Here is a 22,816-nt window from a genome sequence, read left to right as displayed (position 1 = left end):
TGACAATTTTGTCTATGTAAGCGCAGAGCACCGGTGAGCGTGTGTGCCCGCGCATATGTAGGCGCGCATCGCGTGAGCGGGGACATGCATATATATGTAAGTCACCTCGCCAAGCACCGCCCGCTCAGCGAGCTCAGCGCTAGCGGGGACGCAGCCTAATAGTTGTTCCTTTTATAAAATGACATGCGAGGGCCTCAAGGCAGGAAATACAGAATGTCTTCATCCTACACAGGGAACACTCGGGAAAACAAAAGGGGAGCGTGACAGGAACCATTGTTTTTGAGTATGAAAGTATCCATTAAACAATAAGGACTTTTTCATGTTAAAGAATAACAGCGAAGGCGTCACAGGGTGATGGTTTCTGTGTTACACATAAAGGATATGGTGTGTTTACAGGAACTTGAAGAATGTAAAACAGGCTGGAAATCAGATGGAGAAATAAGCTCCTGTGTAATAGTAAAACCAGGACCCAGCGCGAGGATGGTAAGTTGTATTATGAATGTGATTTGTATTCATGATTATGTGATTTCTTCTTTTAATATTTTCTGTTCATTTTTAGTACAATATGCAATACAAATTCTAATTTCTTAATTGGCAACAGTTACAGTATTTCTGTAGCATTTCATAATTGAGAAACTAGCACCAAATGCTGCAAACACAAATCATTAACATTTTACCGGAGGCGAACGTTTAGGCTGCTTTGCCCTATATGTCCTCTCTACTTTAAGCAGCACGTACATAGCGGGGTAAACATGACCTGCCCCGGCTTCCTTATAATGAACCAGCATTCTCCAGACATACAGGTTATGCAACCCCCATAACATCCTTTCTGCTCCCCCCGCGGGTGCTCTGAGCTCCGCTGCAGCGTGTCACAAGTTGCAATATGTACAAGAACAAGATCATCCACAGAATGAATTATGTTGAATACTTTACACTTTTCATTAAGGTCCCAGTGAAAGGAATCTGTGTTCTCCGCCAGTTTCCATTTTCCTCTGGCCTCCAGCGAATGTCTGTAATCACCCAGGTATTAGGGGGAAAGGACCGCATCGGTTTTCTGAAAGGCGCTCCGGAGATGGTCATCCATTTATGCAAACCGGAAACAGGTATTATTATGGTCAACAGTAAAACATGGAATGATACATTTATTATACAGCTTAGAAACGGAGAAAGGAAAGATGCGTTGTTTACAGTAAGTTCAGCCCAGGCTGACGTCCAGTCCCGATCTGTAAAACCTAAATTAGGTTTGCCACATGGCTATAAAAAAATCGATATAAGAAAAAAAACTGCGTGGTACTCTAAAAAACACCGGCAGATATCGCTATATATCGCTTCAAAGAAAAATAGTCTGAAATAAAGTACTCCTCGGGTATTTTAGTAGAATATATACATGAATGGTGGAATACAAGTCCCAGAATCTGACTGAATAGCTGGAAAAATCCCACTTAGCCCTGTGCTACGAATTTAGCACATTCTGGTGTCCCGACCTCGATACATCAAAATTGAATGGATAATACCATGAGTAGTGTATGAGGGCAATAACCAAGGACTCACGTGTAGGTGCGGCGTCCCGGTATGCTGACCCACATGGAATGGGGTACTGGGTGTGCTTCCGCTTAGCACTGGATAGGAAGAATGGAGGAGAAAAAGCAGAGCACTATTTCTATGCAGAAAAATGATTAGAGAGAGAGTGTTCGAGAGAGAGTGTTCCCATGGATAAAAAACACTACAGCAATTTAATGGATCATAAAAGACATACAAGGGCAAGCAGCCCACACCTACGCGTTTCACACCGAGGCGCTATGTAAGGGTAAAATAGGGTATGCATTTGTACAACCGAAGTGTGAATATTGTGATTTTCTGTGTCAATAAAGTTTTCCGTTTCAATGTTCTGATACACACACACTGACGTCACCGTTCCCACGTCATTTTGACGTCTCATGAAGAAGAGGGGATTGGTGACGATGGCGCGCTGACTATGTATTTAAACACTCCGGTAAGTTCCCTTATTTTACCTTAACAAAGCGCCTCGGTGTGAAACGCGTTGGTGTGGGCTGCTTGCCCTTGTATGTCTTTTATGATCCATTAAATTGTTATAGGTTTTTATCTATGGGAACGATCTCTCTCTCTCATAATTTTTCTGCTTAGAAGTGCTCTGCTTTTTCTCCTCCATTCTTCGTTGCCACATAGCCAAACTGATTTAAGAGTTTAAACTGTTTTTATAGAGTTTCTTTATATTATTTTTGGGTTGGAGAGCTACTATAATAACCTATAAGTGTTGCTTATGGGTGGGTTCCCGGATTAAAAATGAGAATTCTGCAATATTTTTTTTCTTTCCCACTGGGTGAACTTTTGAGTTTGTAAATGGACAAAATACAATAACTTTTGCAAAAATGTTTGAAAATTGCACTGAAAAAAAAATGTTCCTGCTTATTTTGACATTTTCCCATAATTATTTAAAATTACAAAACCAAAACACAAAACATTTTTAGAAGCAAAATGGCAGTGAATGTGCCCTCACTTACATTAGTAAGGACTTTCGAATACCCCAAAAGTACCTGGAATTAATGAACTCTAGAGTAAGGGTGCACACACTCAAGTTGGATGGTAGAAAGGGGGTAAGAAGGTGTGTGGGACCGTCATCCTGCAAACATCTTCCATAAAGAATTGTGTTTTTGTTAATTGTGTTTACTCCAGAGCTTATTCTGAAAGGTGCACGGACTTTCTGCTGATTTTCGATGCAATTCTCTTTCCAACAGTGCCGTTCAATTTCTCAATCACACTTGACTACTATACAATGCAAGGTTTCCGAGTCATTGGCCTGGCATATAAACTACTAGAATCTAATGAACATCTTAAAATAGAACAAGTAACAAGGTAAGTGATACATGTGTGTGTTTGCCATCATTTGTATGTTTCCGTTTGGCATGTTGTTGCCTTTTCTTGTAGTTACATCAAATGTAGCAAACCCCAAAAAGTGACATTTCACAATTGCTGCCATCACACTACGTACTTCATTGTTTGCTATTCGTAGAATGATTTCCCTGCACACTGGTAACAAGGAGCACATTTTGCTACTTTATTACGAACATTAAAGCAGACTTCCATGTTAAAAAAATAAATGAATATTCAGTATTTTAATAGACTTGGCACACTAAAGGTACATTTTAGTTGCAGGTTGCCTTAAAAATACAAAAATTGTTTTTTGAGCGAGTCAAGACCTAGCCTAGTTTTATCTGTTTGTCCAGAAATGAGGTTATCTAAGGAAATTGAATGATTGAAATTAGGCATCATAATTTTTCTCTGACAGTGGAAATCAACACAACCCTCTTTTCTGTACCTTAAAACTGATTGCTGAAGGGGATCTGCGAATACCAAGGGGTGTGGCCAGAAAGGTATTCCCGAATTGTGTAGATTTACTAAATATAAAGATATCAAGGGTCTTACAACGATTCACAAGAATTACAGATGAATATTTGTAACAGTTGTGATTAGCTGATTAAACTGATACCAAGAACGACAGGTTGGTCTTTGTTATCTCGATCTATTTTCTCACGCAGAACTATAAATTGCGTTGGCAAACGTGGTGTCTACACGTGTATATTAATTATACAAATGTGACAGCGAAGAATGATAAGACTCTTTGACACCAAAACCAAAGGACATGGGTTTACTCACACCCTATCAAAATTGTTTGTAATTATCCTGCTTGCCTCAATTCTTATCAACACTTTCTTCCCCCCCCCCCCCCCCAGCATCCCTCCCCCTCCCCACCTTCCGTTGTCACCGTCCCCTGGCTTCAAACACTTTTAACACCCTACCTTATCTACAGTACATATCTGGGTTTTTTTTTGTTTGTTTCTCTACACTGTTTTAGCCATAGAATTCTTTGTATATCAGTATTGCTTGACCTGAAGAAGAGAGGAGAACTCTCGAAAGCTTGTCCTATGACATAAATTGTTAGTCCAATAAAAAAGGTATCACCGAATACTGAAGAACTCTTTACTCTGCACTATATATATATATATATATATATATATATATATATATATATATATATATATATACAGTATCTATATATATATAGATAGATATTCAGATGAGTATTTTAATATATATTTGTAAAGATTGAGAAATATAAATATCTGCTGTATGACGATGAATTCAAACTTTGATTATTGTCACCTTTTTTCTGGTTTTAATTTTTCTTCAGGGAAGAGGTGGAATCTGATCTTTTGTTTCTGGGACTTTTGATAATGGAAAATCGACTTAAGCCTGAAACAAACCCTGCTCTCCAGGAGCTAAACTCAGCTAACATTAGAATGGTTATGCTCACAGGTATGCTGCATCTGCTACGTGGAGGTATTAATCCTCCATGGAGCCTAATATATTGGTGGGGTGGTACAATATACTGCTTTGTAACCTACTTTATTTTTGATGTAAGTGCGGGCCCCGAGCTGGTGTTCTCCCCATTTATCACTGTGTGATTTACGCTATTTACACTCTTCTGCCCCTCCTTACATCTCGGCCCTAATTTCTCGTTATGCACCACCCCGACTCTTGCGTTCTGCTCAAAGATGTCTTCTCTCTACCCCTTTTGTATCCAAAGCCCTCTCCCGCCTTAAACCTTTCTCACTGACTGCCCCACACCTCTGGAATGCCCTTCCCCTCAGTACCCGACTAGCACCCTCTCTATCCACATTTAAGACCCACCTTAAGACACACTTGCTTAAAGAAGCATATGAATAGCACTGTGGATATTCTGAACACATGATACATAAAGCTTGGCCCCCTGCAGACGCACTTACCAGAACTCCCTCCTACTGTCTCTGTACGTTCTCCCTACCTACCAATTAGACTGTAAGCTCCTCAGGGCAGGGACTCCTCTTCCTTAATGTTACTTTTATGTCTGAAGCACTTATTCCCATGACATGTTTTTTATATTATTTGTTATTTATATGATTACCACGTGTATTACTACTGGGAAGCGCTATGTACATTTATGGCGCTATATAAATAAAGACATACATACATTTATTAATCCCGGAGAAACACAATGGTAAAGTTGCCCCTTCCTCTGTTGAGGAAACCACTTAACATTGCTATTAATAATTAGATCTCATGCAACAGAGTAAGGACTCGGATAAATGTTTTCATATCAGCATCATTTCTGGTTCCAATTATTTAAAAAAATGCCATTTGATTTGATTTTCAGCTTTTTATAAAAAAGCAAACTCCTCTGATAACACAATTGATCTGTTATCCTACGACTATAGATTGGTTTAAATGACAGTCAGATGATTGTACTGAACCTTTCCTGGTGCACACACCCAACCGTTACAAACGCAGTCCATGCCGTCTGATTAATCTTCTTCTTTATTACATGTGCTACTCTAGCGCACTAACATTAACATTAGTTACAAAATGCAGACACCCAAATACTTCCTTTTTCCCCAAGGTGACAACCTTCAAACAGCTTGTACTGTTGGACTAAATTCTCAGATGGTTCCTTTTGCCAGTACCTTACTTGTGCTAGAAGCCAGTGACCCCGAAGGAGACCAGCCAGCATCAATTGCTTCACACACCATGGAAGGAAATAGAGAAAATGGACACAAACAAGACGTATGTTGTTGTGAAAAGTTTGGGAATACAAGAATGTAGATTTACTCATCGGGTGCTATTTTATATCCCAGTTCTGACTCAGTTTTCCAGCAAGTTTACTGTTTATATACATAGCACGTTTAAAGACAATAAGAAACAATCGTGTTTTCTGATCATAAGAGGAAACCACCAATCTAACTGTACTGTAGCGTGCGTGGGTATGTGTATGGGGTTATAGCAACAGTATATACAAATAGACCTATATACTCTGTATAGAGTTTATGCATTGTGTATGTGTGTGTGTGTGTGTGTGTGTGTGTGTGTGTGTGTGTGTGTGTGTGTGTGTGTGTGTGTGTGTGTGTGTGTGTGTGTGTGTGTGTGTGTGTGTATGTGTGTATATATATATATATATAGATATATATATATATATATATATATATATACATATATAAAATCAAAAATGAATACGATACCGTTCTGTGGCTAACAAAATCTATTATTTGTGCGAGCTTTCGAGATACACTGATCTCCACTTCCGGCGATGTTACAATGAATAAAGCACGAAAGGGTTTTAATTTAAAACAGTGCATCCCGGAATGTGATCTGTGATGTCCAGTGTATCTCGAAAGCTCGCACAAAACATTTACTTAGCCACAGACGGTATTGTCTATTTGTTTTTTTTATTATTAAGCTTGGCTAACATGGTACAGATACTTCTACATCTATATATTTAAATTGAATTATCTAATATTTAATTTAATAGCTTAATTTAATGCTCTAATATGTATGTATATATATATATATATATATATATATATATATATATATATATATATATATATATACAGTATATATATACACACACACACACATATACATACATACATACAATTTAGTAGTAAAGAAGTTTGGGAATTCTATTCAGTGATCAAAAATATGTATTGAACTATATATTTACTAATATATTCTTGATACAGCAACATAAATATTAGATCATTAAATTAAGCTCCATGATGATGAACATATTGGTAATTGGTGAAACCAGTGGTTAACAGACTTGTGATGTCACCAATTGTTAAATATAGAGGTCATTTACACTAAATACAGTAGATTATTACAATCTCCACAACCAATCTCTTGTTGTATAGGAGAACAGCGCTGCTAATCGTGCTTTATGGAGCGATAACCGAAGAGTGGATAGGTATCATTATGCCATGTCTGGAAAGTCCTATGAAACAATCGTGCAACACTTCCCTCATTTGGTACCAGATGTAAGTATGAAAACCCCAGCTCAATGATGTGTTCCCTCACGTGATGAGAATCACTCATTATAATCCTTTATCCTTCCTGATAAAGGGAACAAGGTAAAACAACAAAAGAGCATTTATATCAAGATGGGCCATTTAAATGCGTATCTCTGCATATTTAGTGCATCATGTTGCATTTTTTGCTCCTCCTCTTAGTGGCGATAGAAGGGATTAAATTATACATTTATTAATCCCGGAGAAACATATTACATCTTGGGATAAACCTGTCTGACAGATCTGCATCACTAAAATCACATTCAATTAGACAGGGTTTGTTTATAAAAAGAATCAGTAGGTTTCTGGGCTCAAAATCAGAGATCAGAGTCCCTCACAACACCAGAGATCAATGTCGAACTGAACATGTCCCGGAAATACATGTCTAAACATGCCAAACCCACCTTGGCAAACTTGATACCTTCTACAATTCAATATGCCGTTTTGTTCTCCAATGCAACTACAACACAAATCACTGTGAAATGCTCAAAGAACTAGTTTGGTCATCACTTGTGTCTAGGCGCAAAGTTCACCTTTCTTGTCTTTCCTTCAAATACTTTCTGGGCAAGCTACCCAGCTACCTGAACAAGCTCCTCACCCCTACCACATGCAGCACTTATCATCTGAGATCTGACTCTAAAAGACTGTTCATGGTCCTAAGGTTCAACAAAGTATCCGGCCGCTCCTCCTCCTCTTACCGTGCACCCCAAAACTGGAACAGTCTACCGGAGACTCTCACAGCCGCCTAAGTTCTTTCAAAACTAAAACATTTTAATCTGGTCTGTAACTGTTACAAACAGCAAGAGGGGTGTGACCTGGTGCTCTTTAAGTGAATTGGATCAGTGAACTCAATATATTAACTATGTAATATATATTATAAATATAAATGTGCAAAAGTGATAGTGAAATTAATCTACATTATTATAAAAATGCAACCTCCACCAAAAAGTGAAAAAAGTGTATCAAAAGGTACAAATGTATAATGCAGCAGCTACAACAACCCCTTGTGGACGTCCTTGGTCCTGAAAGCAGCTTAGATGTCCAAGAATGGGGGAGTGCTCGCAGATCCTGAGGTGATATATGTGAAAGATAAAGTCAAAATAATAGTATAGCCAATTTTTTTAAAGTGTCCGTGAAAAAGTAAATATATATGTAATCCCACTCACAAATGTTAGTGATTGTATAGGCAGATCAGAGATTCACCTCTCTCTGATATGAACTTTCTTGTCCAATACACCTCTGAGTCGTCTATCCAGTATAGCTCCTGTGTAGTACAAAATAGAAAGAAGAGAATATGCAAAATAGGGTAGAATGTCTCAGTATAAATATATTGCTCAAAGTAATAGTAACAGTTTGCACTCACATTTTGACAATGTACCACATTGATTTGAGAGGGCTCTTTACTCCGTGGCTCCCTGCCGATCTCCGCACGTCTCTGTCTCTCCGCAATTGACGTAACTGATGACGTCAGTAGGGCTGGCAGAGGAAGCATCTGTGTTCAACTCGGCTGCCAGTAACATGATGCAGGGTCCTCCGTGACACGATTCAACGCGTTTCGCCGAGGCTTTCTCAAGAAATGATTTGAGCTATTTAAGGATCATTTGATTCACCCATTTTCCCCTGATTAAGTCGCATTTATTGAGTGACGAATCGCGTGGGGTCAAATGCTAGGGCTCTGGTACTGTCTGGTTGCACTATATTTATCTATTGTATAATGATTCTTCAATAGAATTTTTAACCATAACAAATATTTTTGCATTTCTTGCAGATACTTCTCAATGGAACAATTTTTGCTAGAATGACCCCAAAACAAAAATCTAAAATTATTGAAGACTTTCAAAAATTAGAGTAAGTTTTCCATATGTTGATTAATAGAATTTACATAAACAATCAGTTTGTACTTTCAATAATGATTATCTAATGTTATTATATACTTTTTGCCACCTGTAGACACCTGCTTGCATTTATTAGACTGTTTGTCAGAATGTATCTCATGGATGTATTATTGCTTTTGCTGCCTCAGGCATTAAATTCATGATTCCTCACTTTTTTTTCGATTGCCATCCGTTTCTTAGAACCCGACTTCACTAAAACGGTTCTCTTTCTGACTTCTCTGTATCCCCTTTTCTGCTCTCGGACTATCACCTAATCTCCTTTGCAGTCTACTTCTCATCTTCTGCCAGGACTCCTATCTCCCCCTCACTAATCTCTGGAATCCTCCCTGGGCTCTGATCTCTCATCTCTATCCTCCACTGACAATGTTGTCACCACCTACAGTACAACTCTCTTCTTTCCAACTCCCTGGACCAGCATGCTCCCCTTCTACGTTACTCTCGCCACTCTAACCTTCAGCCCGGATTCAATACTCAAACACTTTCTACATAAAGTAAAGGGGGCTGCAACCAGTATGGAGGCTAAAAAGTTTATTGGGTGGTCATAGGAAACAAGTGAACTCTAACGCGTTTCGGGACCTGTGTCCCTTTGTCAAAGAGTGAATCCGCGTTCAACAGGCTCCCTCGTTATACACTGCAATCCCCGCCCCCAGCGGTGACGTCACGGGGCCGAAATCTCACGCGAGTAGAACAGGGAGACCTAGCCATTGGAGAACTGAATCCCCAATGGGTGATCTAGCTGAGTGCTCGCCCCCTATGGGAACTGTAACCACGGACGCTGTGTGTTGCGTGGGGGCCTGTGTTAGTACAAAACTCATAGTAGTGAATTAAAATAACATTTATATACAATGTAAATAATTAAAAACACGAATATTGACCTGAATGGAAGTAATGAAACTGTATCATGCAAAATAGAGGCATACTGTAAAAAATACACGGAATAGTATAGTATGATCGGAAGGTAAGCGGACAAAATGATAGTTTTATCATTGAATCAGACAAGGTGATGGGTGTAGGTAAATCTACCCAAAGGGAGATATAGTAATTTCTACATGAAAATTGAATAACCTACATGACAATATAACATTGTAAATATATTCGATATTGTACATTAATGTAGTTGTTCAGAAACCTCTAGACCATCAATTAATTATATGTACATAGACATTAATTAAAATTGTAAAATCGCTCTATATAACATTTGAATGGCTGAATATGGTGCTTATGCGAGGAAATGCTTAAGTTCCCAATCTAGATTCATGCCCTTGGGTGCCAATGTCCCAAGGGCATAAATCCAGTACATCTCCCTTTGGTTGAGAAGAGACTCCCTGTCTCCTCCTCGTATATTGGGACGAATGTGCTCAATCGCACTGAAGGTAAAATTCTGAATGGACCCTTGCTGACATGTAGAAAAATGACGTGCTACAGGATATCTTTCATCTCTGTTTTTTATCGTTCTGACGTGTTCTGAGATTCTCTCTCTAAGTGGCCTAATTGTCCTGCCCACATATAAGCTACCGCAGTTGCATTTAAGTACATATACTACGTATTTTGTATTACACGTCATAAATGAGCACAAACTTTACCTACACCCATCACCTTGTCTGATTCAATGATAAAACTATCATTTTGTCCGCTTACCTTCCGATCATACTATACTATTCCGTGTCTTTTTTACAGTATGCCTCTATTTTGCATGATACAGTTTCATTACTTCCATTCAGGTCAATATTCGTGTTTTTAATTATTTACATTGTATATAAATGTTATTTTAATTCACTACTATGAGTTTTGTACTAACACAGGCCCCCACGCAACACACAGCGTCCGTGGTTACAGTTCCCATAGGGGGCGAGCACTCAGCTACTGTAGATCACCCATTGGGGATTCAGTTCTCCAATGGCTAGGTCTCCCTTTTCTACTCGCGCGAGATTTCGGTCCCGTGACGTCACCGCTGGGGGCGGGGATTGCAGTGTATAACGAAGGAGCCTGTTGAACGCGGATTCACTCTTTGACAAAGGGACACAGGTCCCGAAACGCGTTAGAGTTCACTTGTTTCCTATGACCACCCAATAAACTTTTTAGCCTCCATACTGGTTGCAGCCCCCTTTACTTTGTGTAGCTGTGCTCCGCCACCAGACCCCACGGGATCAAGATTTCCTCATGAATACTGGGCGTGATGCACGCAACTACCTAGGACTGGGCTGCTGCTTACAAAAGTGAGTTCTCACAGTGATTATACATTATTCACACCTGTTTTACTAGGGACACACATTAGACTTATATGGTATATATATGAATCTGTGTTCGTTCTTCAGTATCACATGTACCAGTATATCACTTTAATTATCCTGTCCACAGCAGCATTCCTGCATGCCCAGATACCTTGAGTATAATCACACATGCCTGATTCCTATACATATTGTGACAAACGGCTAACTCCGGGACTCCGTCGTTTGTCCGGGACTGTTTAGAACACGGTCTTTTAGGGTAGGTTAAATGATGAGGCGTCACGTACTGTTCCTTTAAACAGGCTATGCCTGGTTTATTCAGTCCCAGGCACTGAGACTGCCACAGTGCATACAACAGAAAACAGATCAAAACAAAAGCTGCTCACCTGAGCGATAACTTAACTTAGATATCCCTGACTCAGGGTTGGACGTGGCTTTTCCACTTCCAACATCAAAACACGGTACTTTTGCAGTCTTACACAAATGAACAGAAAGATTGAACCTGTTTGGGGAAGAGGCTTCTCCCCTCTGTAGTTCAGCAGCCTTCCAGCCTCCTGGCTCTTGTGGGGAGACCAGAGCAAACAGGAAATCAGTCTTTCATACCTGATTCCTAATTAGCATGACAGGTGACAGAAATCAGGCAGCAGACAAACTCTGGTCTGGATCTCTCATCCCTCAGTTCCAGCGCTTGCCAAACTGTGGGATGGAGTGTATGTATTATAAGGCTGCACTCCCAGGCCAAACAGGATAGAAACTGTCTAGTATCCTGGGAGCCCTATATACGGAATTTATTACCATCCCCTGGTTTCTGTCACATATCCTCCCCCCCAGCTCAGACCTCGAGGGATGAGCGACCATGGATATTAGGGAGTGCATCCTTGACAACCCGTCAGCATTGCCATGTTTGTGCCCTGACCTGTGTTCCACAGAAAATTTAAAGGGTTGTAGGCTTAGGAACCACCTGGTCACTCTAGCATTCTTTTCCCTGTTTTGACACATCCAGGTAAGGGGTGCATGATCTGTGACCAACCGGAATTTTCTCCCCAACAGGTAGTATTTGAGCGTCTCTACAGCCCACTTTATTGCGAGACACTCTTTCTCTACTATGGAGTAATTTTTCTCCTGGGGATTTAGTTTCCTACTTAAATAAAGGATGGGGTGCTCCTCACCTTGAGACTCCTGGGAGAGTACCGCCCCCAGCCCAACCTCAGATGCGTCAGTTTGGACTACGAACTCTTTGGAGAAGTCAGGTGTGACCAACACTGGTTGGGCACAGAGAGCTTCTTTCAGGCTTCTAAAGGCCTGTTCGGTTTCGGGGGACCACTTTACCATTAGCGGTCCTCTTGCTTTTGTGAGGTCAGTTAGTGGGGTTGCCTTAGTTGCAAAATTGGGAATAAACCTTCTATAGTACCCAATTAACCCCAAAAAAGTCCTTACTTGTTTTTTTGTAACTGGTCTTGGCCAATTTTGTATCGCCTCCACTTTGAGTGTTTGGGGTTTGAGTAAACCTCTGCCAATAGAATATCCCAGATACTTGGCCTCCTCCAGACCAATAGTGCATTTAGCGGGGTTAGCAGTTAGTCCAGCAGACCGGACTGCGTCAAGCACAGCTTGGACCTTTGGAAGGTGGGATTGCCAATCTTCACTATGGATTACCACATCATCCAGGTAGGCGGCAGCATACCGAGCATGTGGTTTTAAAATTTTATCCATCATTCTTTGGAATGTGGCGGGAGCTCCATGTAAGCCAAAAGGCAACACCTTATACTGAAAGAGGCCGTCTGGGGTTGAGAAGGCTGTCTTTTCTTTTGCCCTTTCTGTGAGGGGAACCTGCCAGTACCCTTTTGTTAGGTCTAGGGTTGTGAGATATCGGGCTTTGCCCAGTCTCTCTACAAGTTCATCTACCCTGGGCATAGGATAAGTATCAAATTTTGACACCGCGTTTAGTTTCCGGTAGTCATTACAAAACCTTGTTGTACCATCTGGCTTTGGGACTAAGACTATAGGGCTGTTCCACCCACTTTGGGATTCCTCAATTACACCTAGTTTTAGCATTTTTTTAACCTCTAAACTTATAGCCTTTCTTTTGGCCTCTGGGATTCGGTACGGTTTAAGGTTAACTCGGACCCCTGGTTCAGAGACTAGGTCATGTTCAATTACGCTAGTTCTACCTGGCCGTATAGAGAAGATTTCTTTGTTTCTTCTCACTAAATTCTGAACCTCTCGTTTCTGATGAACAGACAGGGTTTCAGCTATGCTAACCTCTGCGTCAGTTTCTTGATTCTCTGACGGACCTGGGGGTACTAGGGTTAACAAGACTTCTCTATCTTTCCAGGGCTTGAGTAGGTTTATATGGTAAATTTGCTCAGGTTTCCTCCTACCTGGCTGTCTTACCTTATAATTTACTTCTCCCACTCTTTCCAAGACCTCATATGGCCCATGCCATTTAGCAAGGAATTTACTCTCCACGGTGGGAACCAGAACTAGTACCCTATCACCTGGAAAAAAAATTCTGACCCTAGCACCCTTATTATACGTATTCCTCTGTGCTTCTTGAGCTTTCTCCATGTGTTCCCTCACTATGGGTAGGACTGCAGCAATGCGGTCCTGCATCTGGGCAACATGCTCTATTACACTTCTGTAAGGGGTAACCTCGTGTTCCCAAGTCTCTTTGGCTATATCCAGTAAGCCCCTTGGGTGTCGGCCATACAATAGTTCAAACGGGGAGAAGCCTGTGGATGATTGGGGAACTTCCCTAATGGCAAATAACAGGTACGGTAACAAACAATCCCAGTTTTTCCCATCTTTATCAACCGCCCGCCGTAACATGCTCTTTAAGGTTTTATTGAACCTTTCCACTAAACCATCTGTTTGTGGATGATAGACTGAGGTTCTGAGATGCTTGATTTTTAGGAGTTTACATAGCTCTTTTGTTACTTGGGACATAAATGGTGTTCCCTGGTCAGATAGAATCTCTTTAGGAATCCCGACCCGGGAAAACAGAACTACTAACTCTTTTGCTATGTTTTTAGCTGAGGTGCTACGTAGGGGAACTGCCTCCGGATATCGGGTGGCATAATCTAATATTACCAATATATGCTGATGTCCCCTAGCAGACTTTATTAGGGGTCCTACTAGATCCATAGCAATCCGGTCAAATGGTACCTCTATTATGGGAAGGGGTACCAATGGGCTGCGGTACGCCTTGAACGGGGCGGTGATCTGACATTCTGGGCATGAGGAACAATAATTCGTAATTTCTGCCAGAACCCCAGGCCAATAGAAGCTTCGGAGAACCTTTTCTTTTGTCTTTTCCACCCCTAGGTGTCCCCCCAATGGATGACTATGTGCGAGGTGTAATACTACGTTACGGAATGTCCGTGGTACCAACAATTGTTTAGTTGTAACTGATTTCCTTTTATCAACCCGATATACTAGGTCGTTCTCTACCTCGAAGTAGGGGTAAGCAAGTGACCTATCTGGTTGGCCAGGAGTACTATTCTGGTCCCGTATATTTCCCCTTGCTACCGCTAATGTGGGGTCTTCCCACTGGGCCTTCTTAAAACTCCCAGGACTGACCTCTAGGTCAGCGAGGGTCTTATCCGGTTCTGGGGTGGTAAGTGTCTGCTCAACATCTTGATTTGGGGTATTCCCTACCAAAGTAGTGATGGGGAAGGGAATTTTATAGCACTCCTCCTTTTCCCCCTTCTTATTTGGGCCCTCGTCAACCTCCATTTCTGAAAAAGGGAAAGGATTTGTTTCTTCTATAACTTCGTTATGGTCCGCTATTGAACTCTGGGCGCTATTCTGAGCGGGGGACCACATTTTTAGAAAATGGGGAAAGTCGGTCCCTATTAACACATCATGTGCCAGTTTGGGTACAATACCCACCTTGAAATCTAAAGAACCAAACTCTGTTTCAAAAAAAACATCAACAGTGGAATATTCATGATTATCCCCATGTATACAACAAATTGCCACTCTTTGTGAACTGTTTCCCTGTTTCTTCTTAATGGGCAAGAGGTATTCGGACACTAGTGTGACCATGCTCCCAGAGTCAAGAAGTGCCCGAACCCTCTTACCATTAACCTTTACAAATGCCCACAGATGGTTATTCAAGGGGTCCTCTGGGCTAGGGCCCATACATTGGGACAACAGCGAATAAGGTTCCACGCTGTTGCATTGCATGGGCTCATCATTTAGTGGGCAGATTTTTGCTGTGTGGCCCCTCTCATGACAATTTACACATTTAGGTACATAGTCTGTGTCCCACTTAGAGCCTTTTCCCGGCTCCCCATGTTGGCTATTGCCCTTAGTGTGCGAACCACTGTTGCTGGTGCTGCGTGAAGGTGGTCGCCGCTCTTCAGCGCCCCTTAACCCCGGTACCCTTTTACCGTCTCTGGAAGAGTCCTGGAACCTCGGGTAGTGGGGTTGCTCCACGACTGTGGGTTGCGGGTGCTCTTCTGCTGCATTGTACCTTTCTACGAGGGCCACAAGCTCATCCGCATTGTGGGGGTCACTCCGACTGACCCAACGGCGTAAGGCAGAGGGAAGTTTCCTCAAGAACTGGTCCATGACCAACCGTTCCACGATGTGGCTGGCTGAGTTGATCTCGGGTTGTAGCCACTTCCGGGCGAGGTGGATGAGGTCATACATCTGGCTTCGGGTGGCTTTATCCATCGTGAAGGACCATGCGTGAAACCTTTTGGCGCGAACAGCCGTGGTTATGCCGAGGCGGGCGAGGATCTCGAACTTCAATTTTGCATAGACGTTAGCTTCGGCTGGCTCTAGATCAAAGTAAGCCTTCTGGGGTTTGCCGCTTAGGAAGGGTGCGATTAGACCAGCCCACTCAGCTTCTGGCCATCCCTCTCTCTGTGCCGTGCGTTCAAACGTGAGAAGATAGGCTTCCACATCATCCGAGGGTCCCATCTTCTGAAGGTAGTGGCTTGCCCTGGTCATTTTCGGAACTGGGGCTGCCGCTGCCAGTGGAAGGTTACTGATAGTCCCCCTCAGGATCTCGAGTTCCTGCTGTAAGCCCTGAGCGAACCGCTGTTGCTCCTCTCTCAGCAAGCGGTTTGTCTCTTGCTGGTTTGCAATCGCGTTTTGCAGGGCTTCATTCGTCTGTTGCTGGTTTGCATTCGCCTGTTGCTGGTTTGCATTCGCCTGTTGCTGGTTTGCATTAATCTCTTGCTGGGCTATTAGCAGCTGTTGCTGGGCTGCATTCGTCTGCTGCTGGTTTGCATTAGTTTCTTGCTGGGCTATTAACAGCTGTTGCTGGGTTTCATTCGCGTCTTTCTGGGCAGCGACATTGCGTACCAGCGCACCCACCACGTCTTCCATCTTGTTTGCAGAGGATGAAAAAAACTTTTTTTTTTTTTTTTTTTTCTTTCAAAGTTCTTCAACCCGCAGACCCCCTAGTGCTCTGCCCGCATTCTCCACCATATGTGACAAACGGCTAACTCCGGGACTCCGTCGTTTGTCCGGGACTGTTTAGAACACGGTCTTTTAGGGTAGGTTAAATGATGAGGCGTCACGTACTGTTCCTTTAAACAGGCTATGCCTGGTTTATTCAGTCCCAGGCACTGAGACTGCCACAGTGCATACAACAGAAAACAGATCAAAACAAAAGCTGCTCACCTGAGCGATAACTTAACTTAGATATCCCTGACTCAGGGTTGGACGTGGCTTTTCCACTTCCAACATCAAAACACGGTACTTTTGCAGTCTTACACAAATGAACAGAAAGATTGAACCTGTTTGGGGAAGAGGCTTCTCCCCTCTGTAGTTCAGCAGCCTTCCAGCCTCCTGGCTCTTGTGGGGAGACCAGAGCAAACAGGAAATCAGTCTTTCATACCTGATTCCTAATTAGCATGACAGGTGACAGAAATCAGGCAGCAGACAAACTCTGGTCTGGATCTCTCATCCCTCAGTTCCAGCGCTTGCCAAACTGTGGGATGGAGTGTATGTATTATAAGGCTGCACTCCCAGGCCAAACAGGATAGAAACTGTCTAGTATCCTGGGAGCCCTATATACGGAATTTATTACCATCCCCTGGTTTCTGTCACAATATACATAGGATTGCTGTGCCCCTCACATAGGGATTATATCCCAGACTTACCACTCAAACACTTTCTATGCTCCTGCGTTTGCTCCTCTGAGAATTTATGGAGGTAGTCTTGCACTCTTGCTGATTTTCCTTCACTACTAATACTAATCCTGTCCTAGTGCAACTTGGCACTTTTTCCAGGAAGTGGACACAAGTCCTTTTACAGAGGACTTCGCAAATGGTTTGGAGGAGAAAGTATGCCTTTTTGCAGATGACCCAATGATCTGCACCAGGGTTGACATTACTTGGGAGGGATAAACAGAGCTATAGCGGCTGATTTGAGGAATCATCATGTGTGGAAAAAACAATTTAATGCCAAAAGACACAAAATATTGCACCTGGGTCCCGAAAAATCCTAAAGCTGAATACAGCATTAATGGCACTATATAATGTCTCTATAATGGCACTATATAATGTCGCAAACTGTGGGGCGTGAGATTGTCTGCAGGGTTTACAGAGGCCCCGCACACTTCCCAAAGGCATTTAAATTAAATGCCAGGGAAGTGGCGAAGGCCTCTGTAAACGTCACTTACCTTGGCTCAGACGGCTTCTAGAGACGCTTCAAATGACACGGCGGGGTCATGTGACATTGCAGTGGCAACGTGATGTCATGACGCCCAGAACGCCGGAGCCAAGGTAAAGGGGGGGGGCACGCGAAGAGGGGGAAAGCCGGCAGGGGGGCACAGGGGGAAAAGACTGTGTTCCCCTGAAATAGGGTCTGTGAGTTTACAGCAGATTGGAAAATGGGGAGACTCGTGGGGCAAGAGGTTCGTATCTGCCGTCAGATTCTATACTTCTATGTTTAGCAAAGTTCTTTTTCTACACTTATCATTACTTACAGTTTGAACTCACTGCACATATTCTCTGTATTTAACTTAACATACTTCTCAAGCCTTTTACTTATTGTCTCTGCTCTCTATCTCTCCTCAAACTTTTGCCGACTACTTCCAAGACTAGATGGACATCATCAGACACCTCTCCTGAATCCCCTTCATCTACTCTAGATGTTTCTCCGCTGTAATAGAGGAGAAAGGATCTGTTATGCTTCTCTCCCTCTACTACCTTCTAGCTTAATCTCATTCCTTCCGATATCCTCTGACTTCTAACTCCCACTCCGAGTCCTGCTCTCCCTCACATTTTCAACTCTTCCCTCTCCATTAGTCATGCTCTTGTAAGATCTATTCTCTAGAAAAAGCACCATTGATCCCACTAACCCATCTAACAAATCTAACAACTGCCCGGTCTCTTTGCTGCCTTTTATCGCTAAACTTTTAGTGTCTTTTATATGCCCATAGGATTTCTTTCCTACACTCCCCTACATCCCTTCCACTCGGGTTATCTCACTTCTTATTCTACTGAAGCAGTGCTTGGTAAATCCCAGAGCATTACACCCACTTCTCCTTCACACTCTTCACTCCCTTGCTGCTCAGGACCAAGTCCTCTTCTAGCGTCCTTCCTCCCTCTCTCATGATTCCTTTGGTGTATCTATTGCTAACTCTTCTTATTCCTCCGTTGATCTATATATTGGTGTCCTTCAAACTCTATTCTGGGACCTCGTCTGTATACACTCTCCCTTGATGACCTTATTAATGAATTTGTCTCCAAGCCTCAGTTGTATGCAGATGAGACAACTGTATTTATCCGCCTCAAACCACACACAGAAGTACAGTCCCAAGTCTCTAACAGTCTGATGGAAATCAGTGAGATGCCTCAAACTCAATATGTCAAAGAATGAGCTGCTTCTAATCCCACCTAAATCAGCCCTTTACCACCACATTACAATCCATCCAGTTCCCCAAGCCCATTATCCAGTCTTTTTTAATTCTCCCCTCACCTCAATGCTATCACTCAATCTTGCAGCTTCACTGACATTAAAGAATACAATGTTTTCGCCTCTGCTACTACAATATTAACCTATGCCGTCATTCTGGGCCTTCTCCTAACTGGCCTCACAGCTCTCAAGGGCCGCCAACAGGGGGGATCTGCCGGGGTTGGCGTCCTGGGCCCCATGATTTCTATTGGTGGCCCTGCAGCTCTCTACCCTTCAATCTATTCAATATGCTGCTGCAAGGGCACCCTCCCTCTCCTTCCCTGCAGACTCTGCCTCTCTCCAGGGATCACTATTGTGGTGGTGATTTATTCAGTACAATTTGGCATTTCTATATTTTCTTTACATGTACAAAGCAGAACCTGCGAAAAATACAATGTCTGATTTTAACATTTATATTATTCCTCATTGTAGCTATTTTGTCGGTATGTGTGGAGATGGAGCAAATGACTGTGGGGTGAGTACAACTAGTTTTGTGACTCTCTCACTGGGGGATTTACTAATAATGATTCATCAAAAACCGCCATTGGGTGCAATCCATTCACAGATTAGTACAATCCAATCGGATTGCGGAATCCGCAGAGTGAATTGGTAAAAATAAAAAAAAAAACACAAACGCCAATCGCCCTTTTTGAGATTGATACGCTGAAATCCGCGGACCGAAGGAACCGGACGATCCCCTGAGAGTGCAAATCCGCCCCAAAAATGTGCCCATCTCTAATCTTTTTACACTAAATTGCACTTAATTACCTTAAAAAGAGAGTGCAATATCAAATAAATGTGAATAATAATGTAACCCCCCCTGCCCGGCTTCTCGGGAGATTACATCGGGGTGTATTATATGGCGAGTCCGCAGGGGTTACCTTGGCTCGGGGGCTGGATTCAGGCGGCTGGGCGAGGCGGTAGCGAGGTTATATAATAATGGGCGCCAGGAACTTTTGTAATACAACAGTAATTTTATTTGTGTCCCAAAGGACAGGGACCGCTCATACATATTATTAATAACGTTGCACGGTATTTTATAACAGACAGACATGAATACAGTTCTTCCATCAGTGCCCACCCGTAACACATTGAGTGGAGGTACTATGACTTGGTGGCTCTGAGTGAGTGTGGGACACGGATCCCCTTGTTGCTTCAGACGCATCATCAGTATTGATCCGATTACTCGGGGCCCCCGACGGGAATCCTGGTGGGTCTTTCTTACTTGGCCCAATAACGTGTGCCTGTTTGGGAACTGCCGCTTCCATACAGACTGATGGGAATATTAGCGCTGATCCGCGGTTAGAGCCAGGACCGCCAACAGGTTTCTCTCAAATACATACAATACACACTTACTTGGGGATGGTCTCAGGCCTCTTGTGTCCTCGCTCTACCCCAGCTGCAGCGGGCATCCTGCCGGGCTTCCCCCTCTCCATCAGTGTCCCACGTCGGGCTTCTCCCTCATGCCAGTTTGCCCACCGACGTTAGAGAGAGGACCTCCGCGGGGCAGTGAGGGAAGCCTGTAGTTGGAGAGAGATGTCCCAGAGAAGGCCCTACTTTGTCCGGTTGCCGGTCCTCTCGTTGCCGCTGGACTCTGGCTCTCCCCATCTGCGGGCCTCCCTTACTGCGGGCCTCCCTTACTGTCCCACACCAAGTCTCACGGTGGGTACCGCGCTCACCGACGTCAGGGAGAGGCAGAGAGAGTAAGGGAGAGGCAGGCCCACAGTTGGGGAGAGCAATGGCAACCAGACAAAGAAGTTGGGCCTGACTTCTGGCTGGGCCCAACTTCTACCTGTGGCCGGCCGGGACACTTTTCCCGGCTCTCCCACCCTATCGGTGGCCCTGGTTAAAGCTGATCCGGCAGCACCCGGGAGCCATCTTTCCTTAGGCCTTCTATGGCGTGCCATATTCCTTTTCACTACTTATTCAGGATTCTATTCCTTTCTGGGATCCTTATTTAATGGGTTCTCTCCCTATCTAAAACATAATAAACAGACGGGCCTTGTCTGTACTATTACTTGTTAAACATTACTTATCTACTCTCCCAGAGGTTGCTCTCCTCGTGTCCTCCAGGAACCTAAACTTCAAGAATAGTCCCTCCTCCTTAAATACCCTTGCATGATGTCTGGATCACAATAGCAACCCAGGGTGGGGCCTAGCATACAACAGTCATGTTAGTAACCCTTAAGGAGAGTTTTTTTTTGGGGGGGGGGTCACATTTTTTATCTGTTTTACTCTTTGTTTTCTATTCCACCTTCAGTCAAGTCATAAAGTACAATCCCTGAAGCAATAGAATGTATTACAAACCGGGAATTCATAAAGTTTTACCATGTCATGTGGCTATAACAATAATTAAGGTAACCAAATGTTATCAGTGTGAACAGTATGGAAGACCGATAGGCTAAGGGTCAAACACTAACTAACAACATTTCTTGTAGGCCCTGAAAATGGCTCATGCTGGGATCTCATTGTCACAATTAGAGGCCTCTGTGGCTTCTCCATTTACATCGAAGATCCCGAACATTGAGTGTGTGCCAAAGCTACTCAAGTAGGTTCTTATTCACACCACAGACTGTAATAAAATTGTAATGTTACTAGAAATATCTAGCTAAACAGGAAATAAGAAATATAAGTCTCCCACATACTGTATACGGATATAAAAATATGCATTAGAACGACACCAAAATATTGCAACTGTGCCTATTTGTTTATTGCTCGAATATCAAATATATGGTTGTTACAACTAGTTATTAGATCCCATTTTTAGATTCATTTGTTTATTTGACATTTACGTAATATACCATCTTTCATTTTTGCAACTGAATAATTCAATGAAGAAGCAGAGATCAGAACAGAATATAAATAATATAAATTAAATTGCCTGATTTATAGAACATTCTCTCCTAATCCCCCAAACAGATTGAGACAGTCCAGGTTCTACATTAGCATGAGGAGGGACTTGAAGAACTGCACGTTGAGGTTGTCCCATTAATATGGAAGATGGTTAGAGTCTTCTTGGGTGTCTATCTCTTACCTCAGTTTAATGCTGGACTGGCATACTGCTAATACTCCTAAATATTTCAAATAAGTCTCAAGTGTTGAAGACGGTCACACTGGCCTACAAAACAGGCTATGGATATCTGATTTATGGAAGAGTTATCCACCACCAAGCTAGTCTTACTTGACAGGTGATTTCAATCCCCATTGCCCGCACTGTCACTCTGGGGAAAGGAATTTATGGGGCGTAAAAAAGTGACAACAAACACCCACCGTACAGTGTACAGCAAAAACAAGTCCTACTTGTGAGCACGCGCACGCGTCTGCAGGCCTCTCGCCGCGGGGCAGATAATAAAGTATTGTGGGTAAGAGAGGAGTTTACAGTGATTTTATATAAGCAATGCTAGGCTACGTGTTCATGCACCATGTCAATGTGTCACTGCACATCGGTATCATTACTCGGGACGGATTATTAACCTTCATTTTGTTTTGTTTGCTGTACAGGGAAGGAAGAAATGCCTTTATTACGTCAATATCTGTGTTTAAATACATGGTGATGTATACCCTGATTGGATGCATTTGCATGTTGCTTCTTTATTGGGTATGAAACCTAATCTTTTACCTTTTAAAATCATTAATACGGTGAGAGCTTTCCGTTATGTTTTGGCTCTAAGAATTATTTATATGTTGGTTTTGGACCTAAAAAAATATCCTGTTTTAATCTTGTTTTGCCGAAACACGATTTGTTTTGGTTCTGGATTTTTACCAAATTATGGAGAAACCTGGAAAAGCAGAAAAATGCGAATATAGATTAAAGCATGAATTATGGTTAAAATAGTATAAAATCATAAAACGTGGTTTCACATTCCTGGTTTAGCCC

The 22,816-nt window shown here is 42.6% G+C and overlaps 1 protein-coding gene across 4 annotated transcripts in view; it reads left to right on the top strand.

Moving 5' to 3' along the window:
- LOC142466197 (putative cation-transporting ATPase 13A4) overlaps positions 1–22,816 on the top strand; it is a 56,738-nt gene that overhangs the window by 19,218 nt on the left and 14,704 nt on the right. For 2 of the 4 annotated variants that reach the window (XM_075571070.1, XM_075571073.1), the window contains exons 15-24: positions 397–483; positions 947–1,103; positions 2,757–2,874; positions 4,211–4,335; positions 5,456–5,619; positions 6,747–6,869; positions 8,668–8,747; positions 19,372–19,414; positions 21,378–21,487; positions 22,441–22,537. In XM_075571070.1, the coding sequence (XP_075427185.1) occupies positions 397–483; positions 947–1,103; positions 2,757–2,874; positions 4,211–4,335; positions 5,456–5,619; positions 6,747–6,869; positions 8,668–8,747; positions 19,372–19,414; positions 21,378–21,487; positions 22,441–22,537 (1,104 nt within the window). The remainder of the gene's footprint in view (positions 1–396; positions 484–946; positions 1,104–2,756; positions 2,875–4,210; positions 4,336–5,455; positions 5,620–6,746; positions 6,870–8,667; positions 8,748–19,371; positions 19,415–21,377; positions 21,488–22,440; positions 22,538–22,816) is intronic. The other 2 variants (XM_075571071.1, XM_075571072.1) reach the window with 1 other exon arrangement.

This window comes from Ascaphus truei, chromosome 14 (genome assembly GCF_040206685.1).
Source record: "Ascaphus truei isolate aAscTru1 chromosome 14, aAscTru1.hap1, whole genome shotgun sequence".
NCBI classification, from domain to species: domain Eukaryota; kingdom Metazoa; phylum Chordata; class Amphibia; order Anura; family Ascaphidae; genus Ascaphus; species Ascaphus truei.
This window is presented reverse-complemented; position numbering and strand designations above follow the sequence as displayed.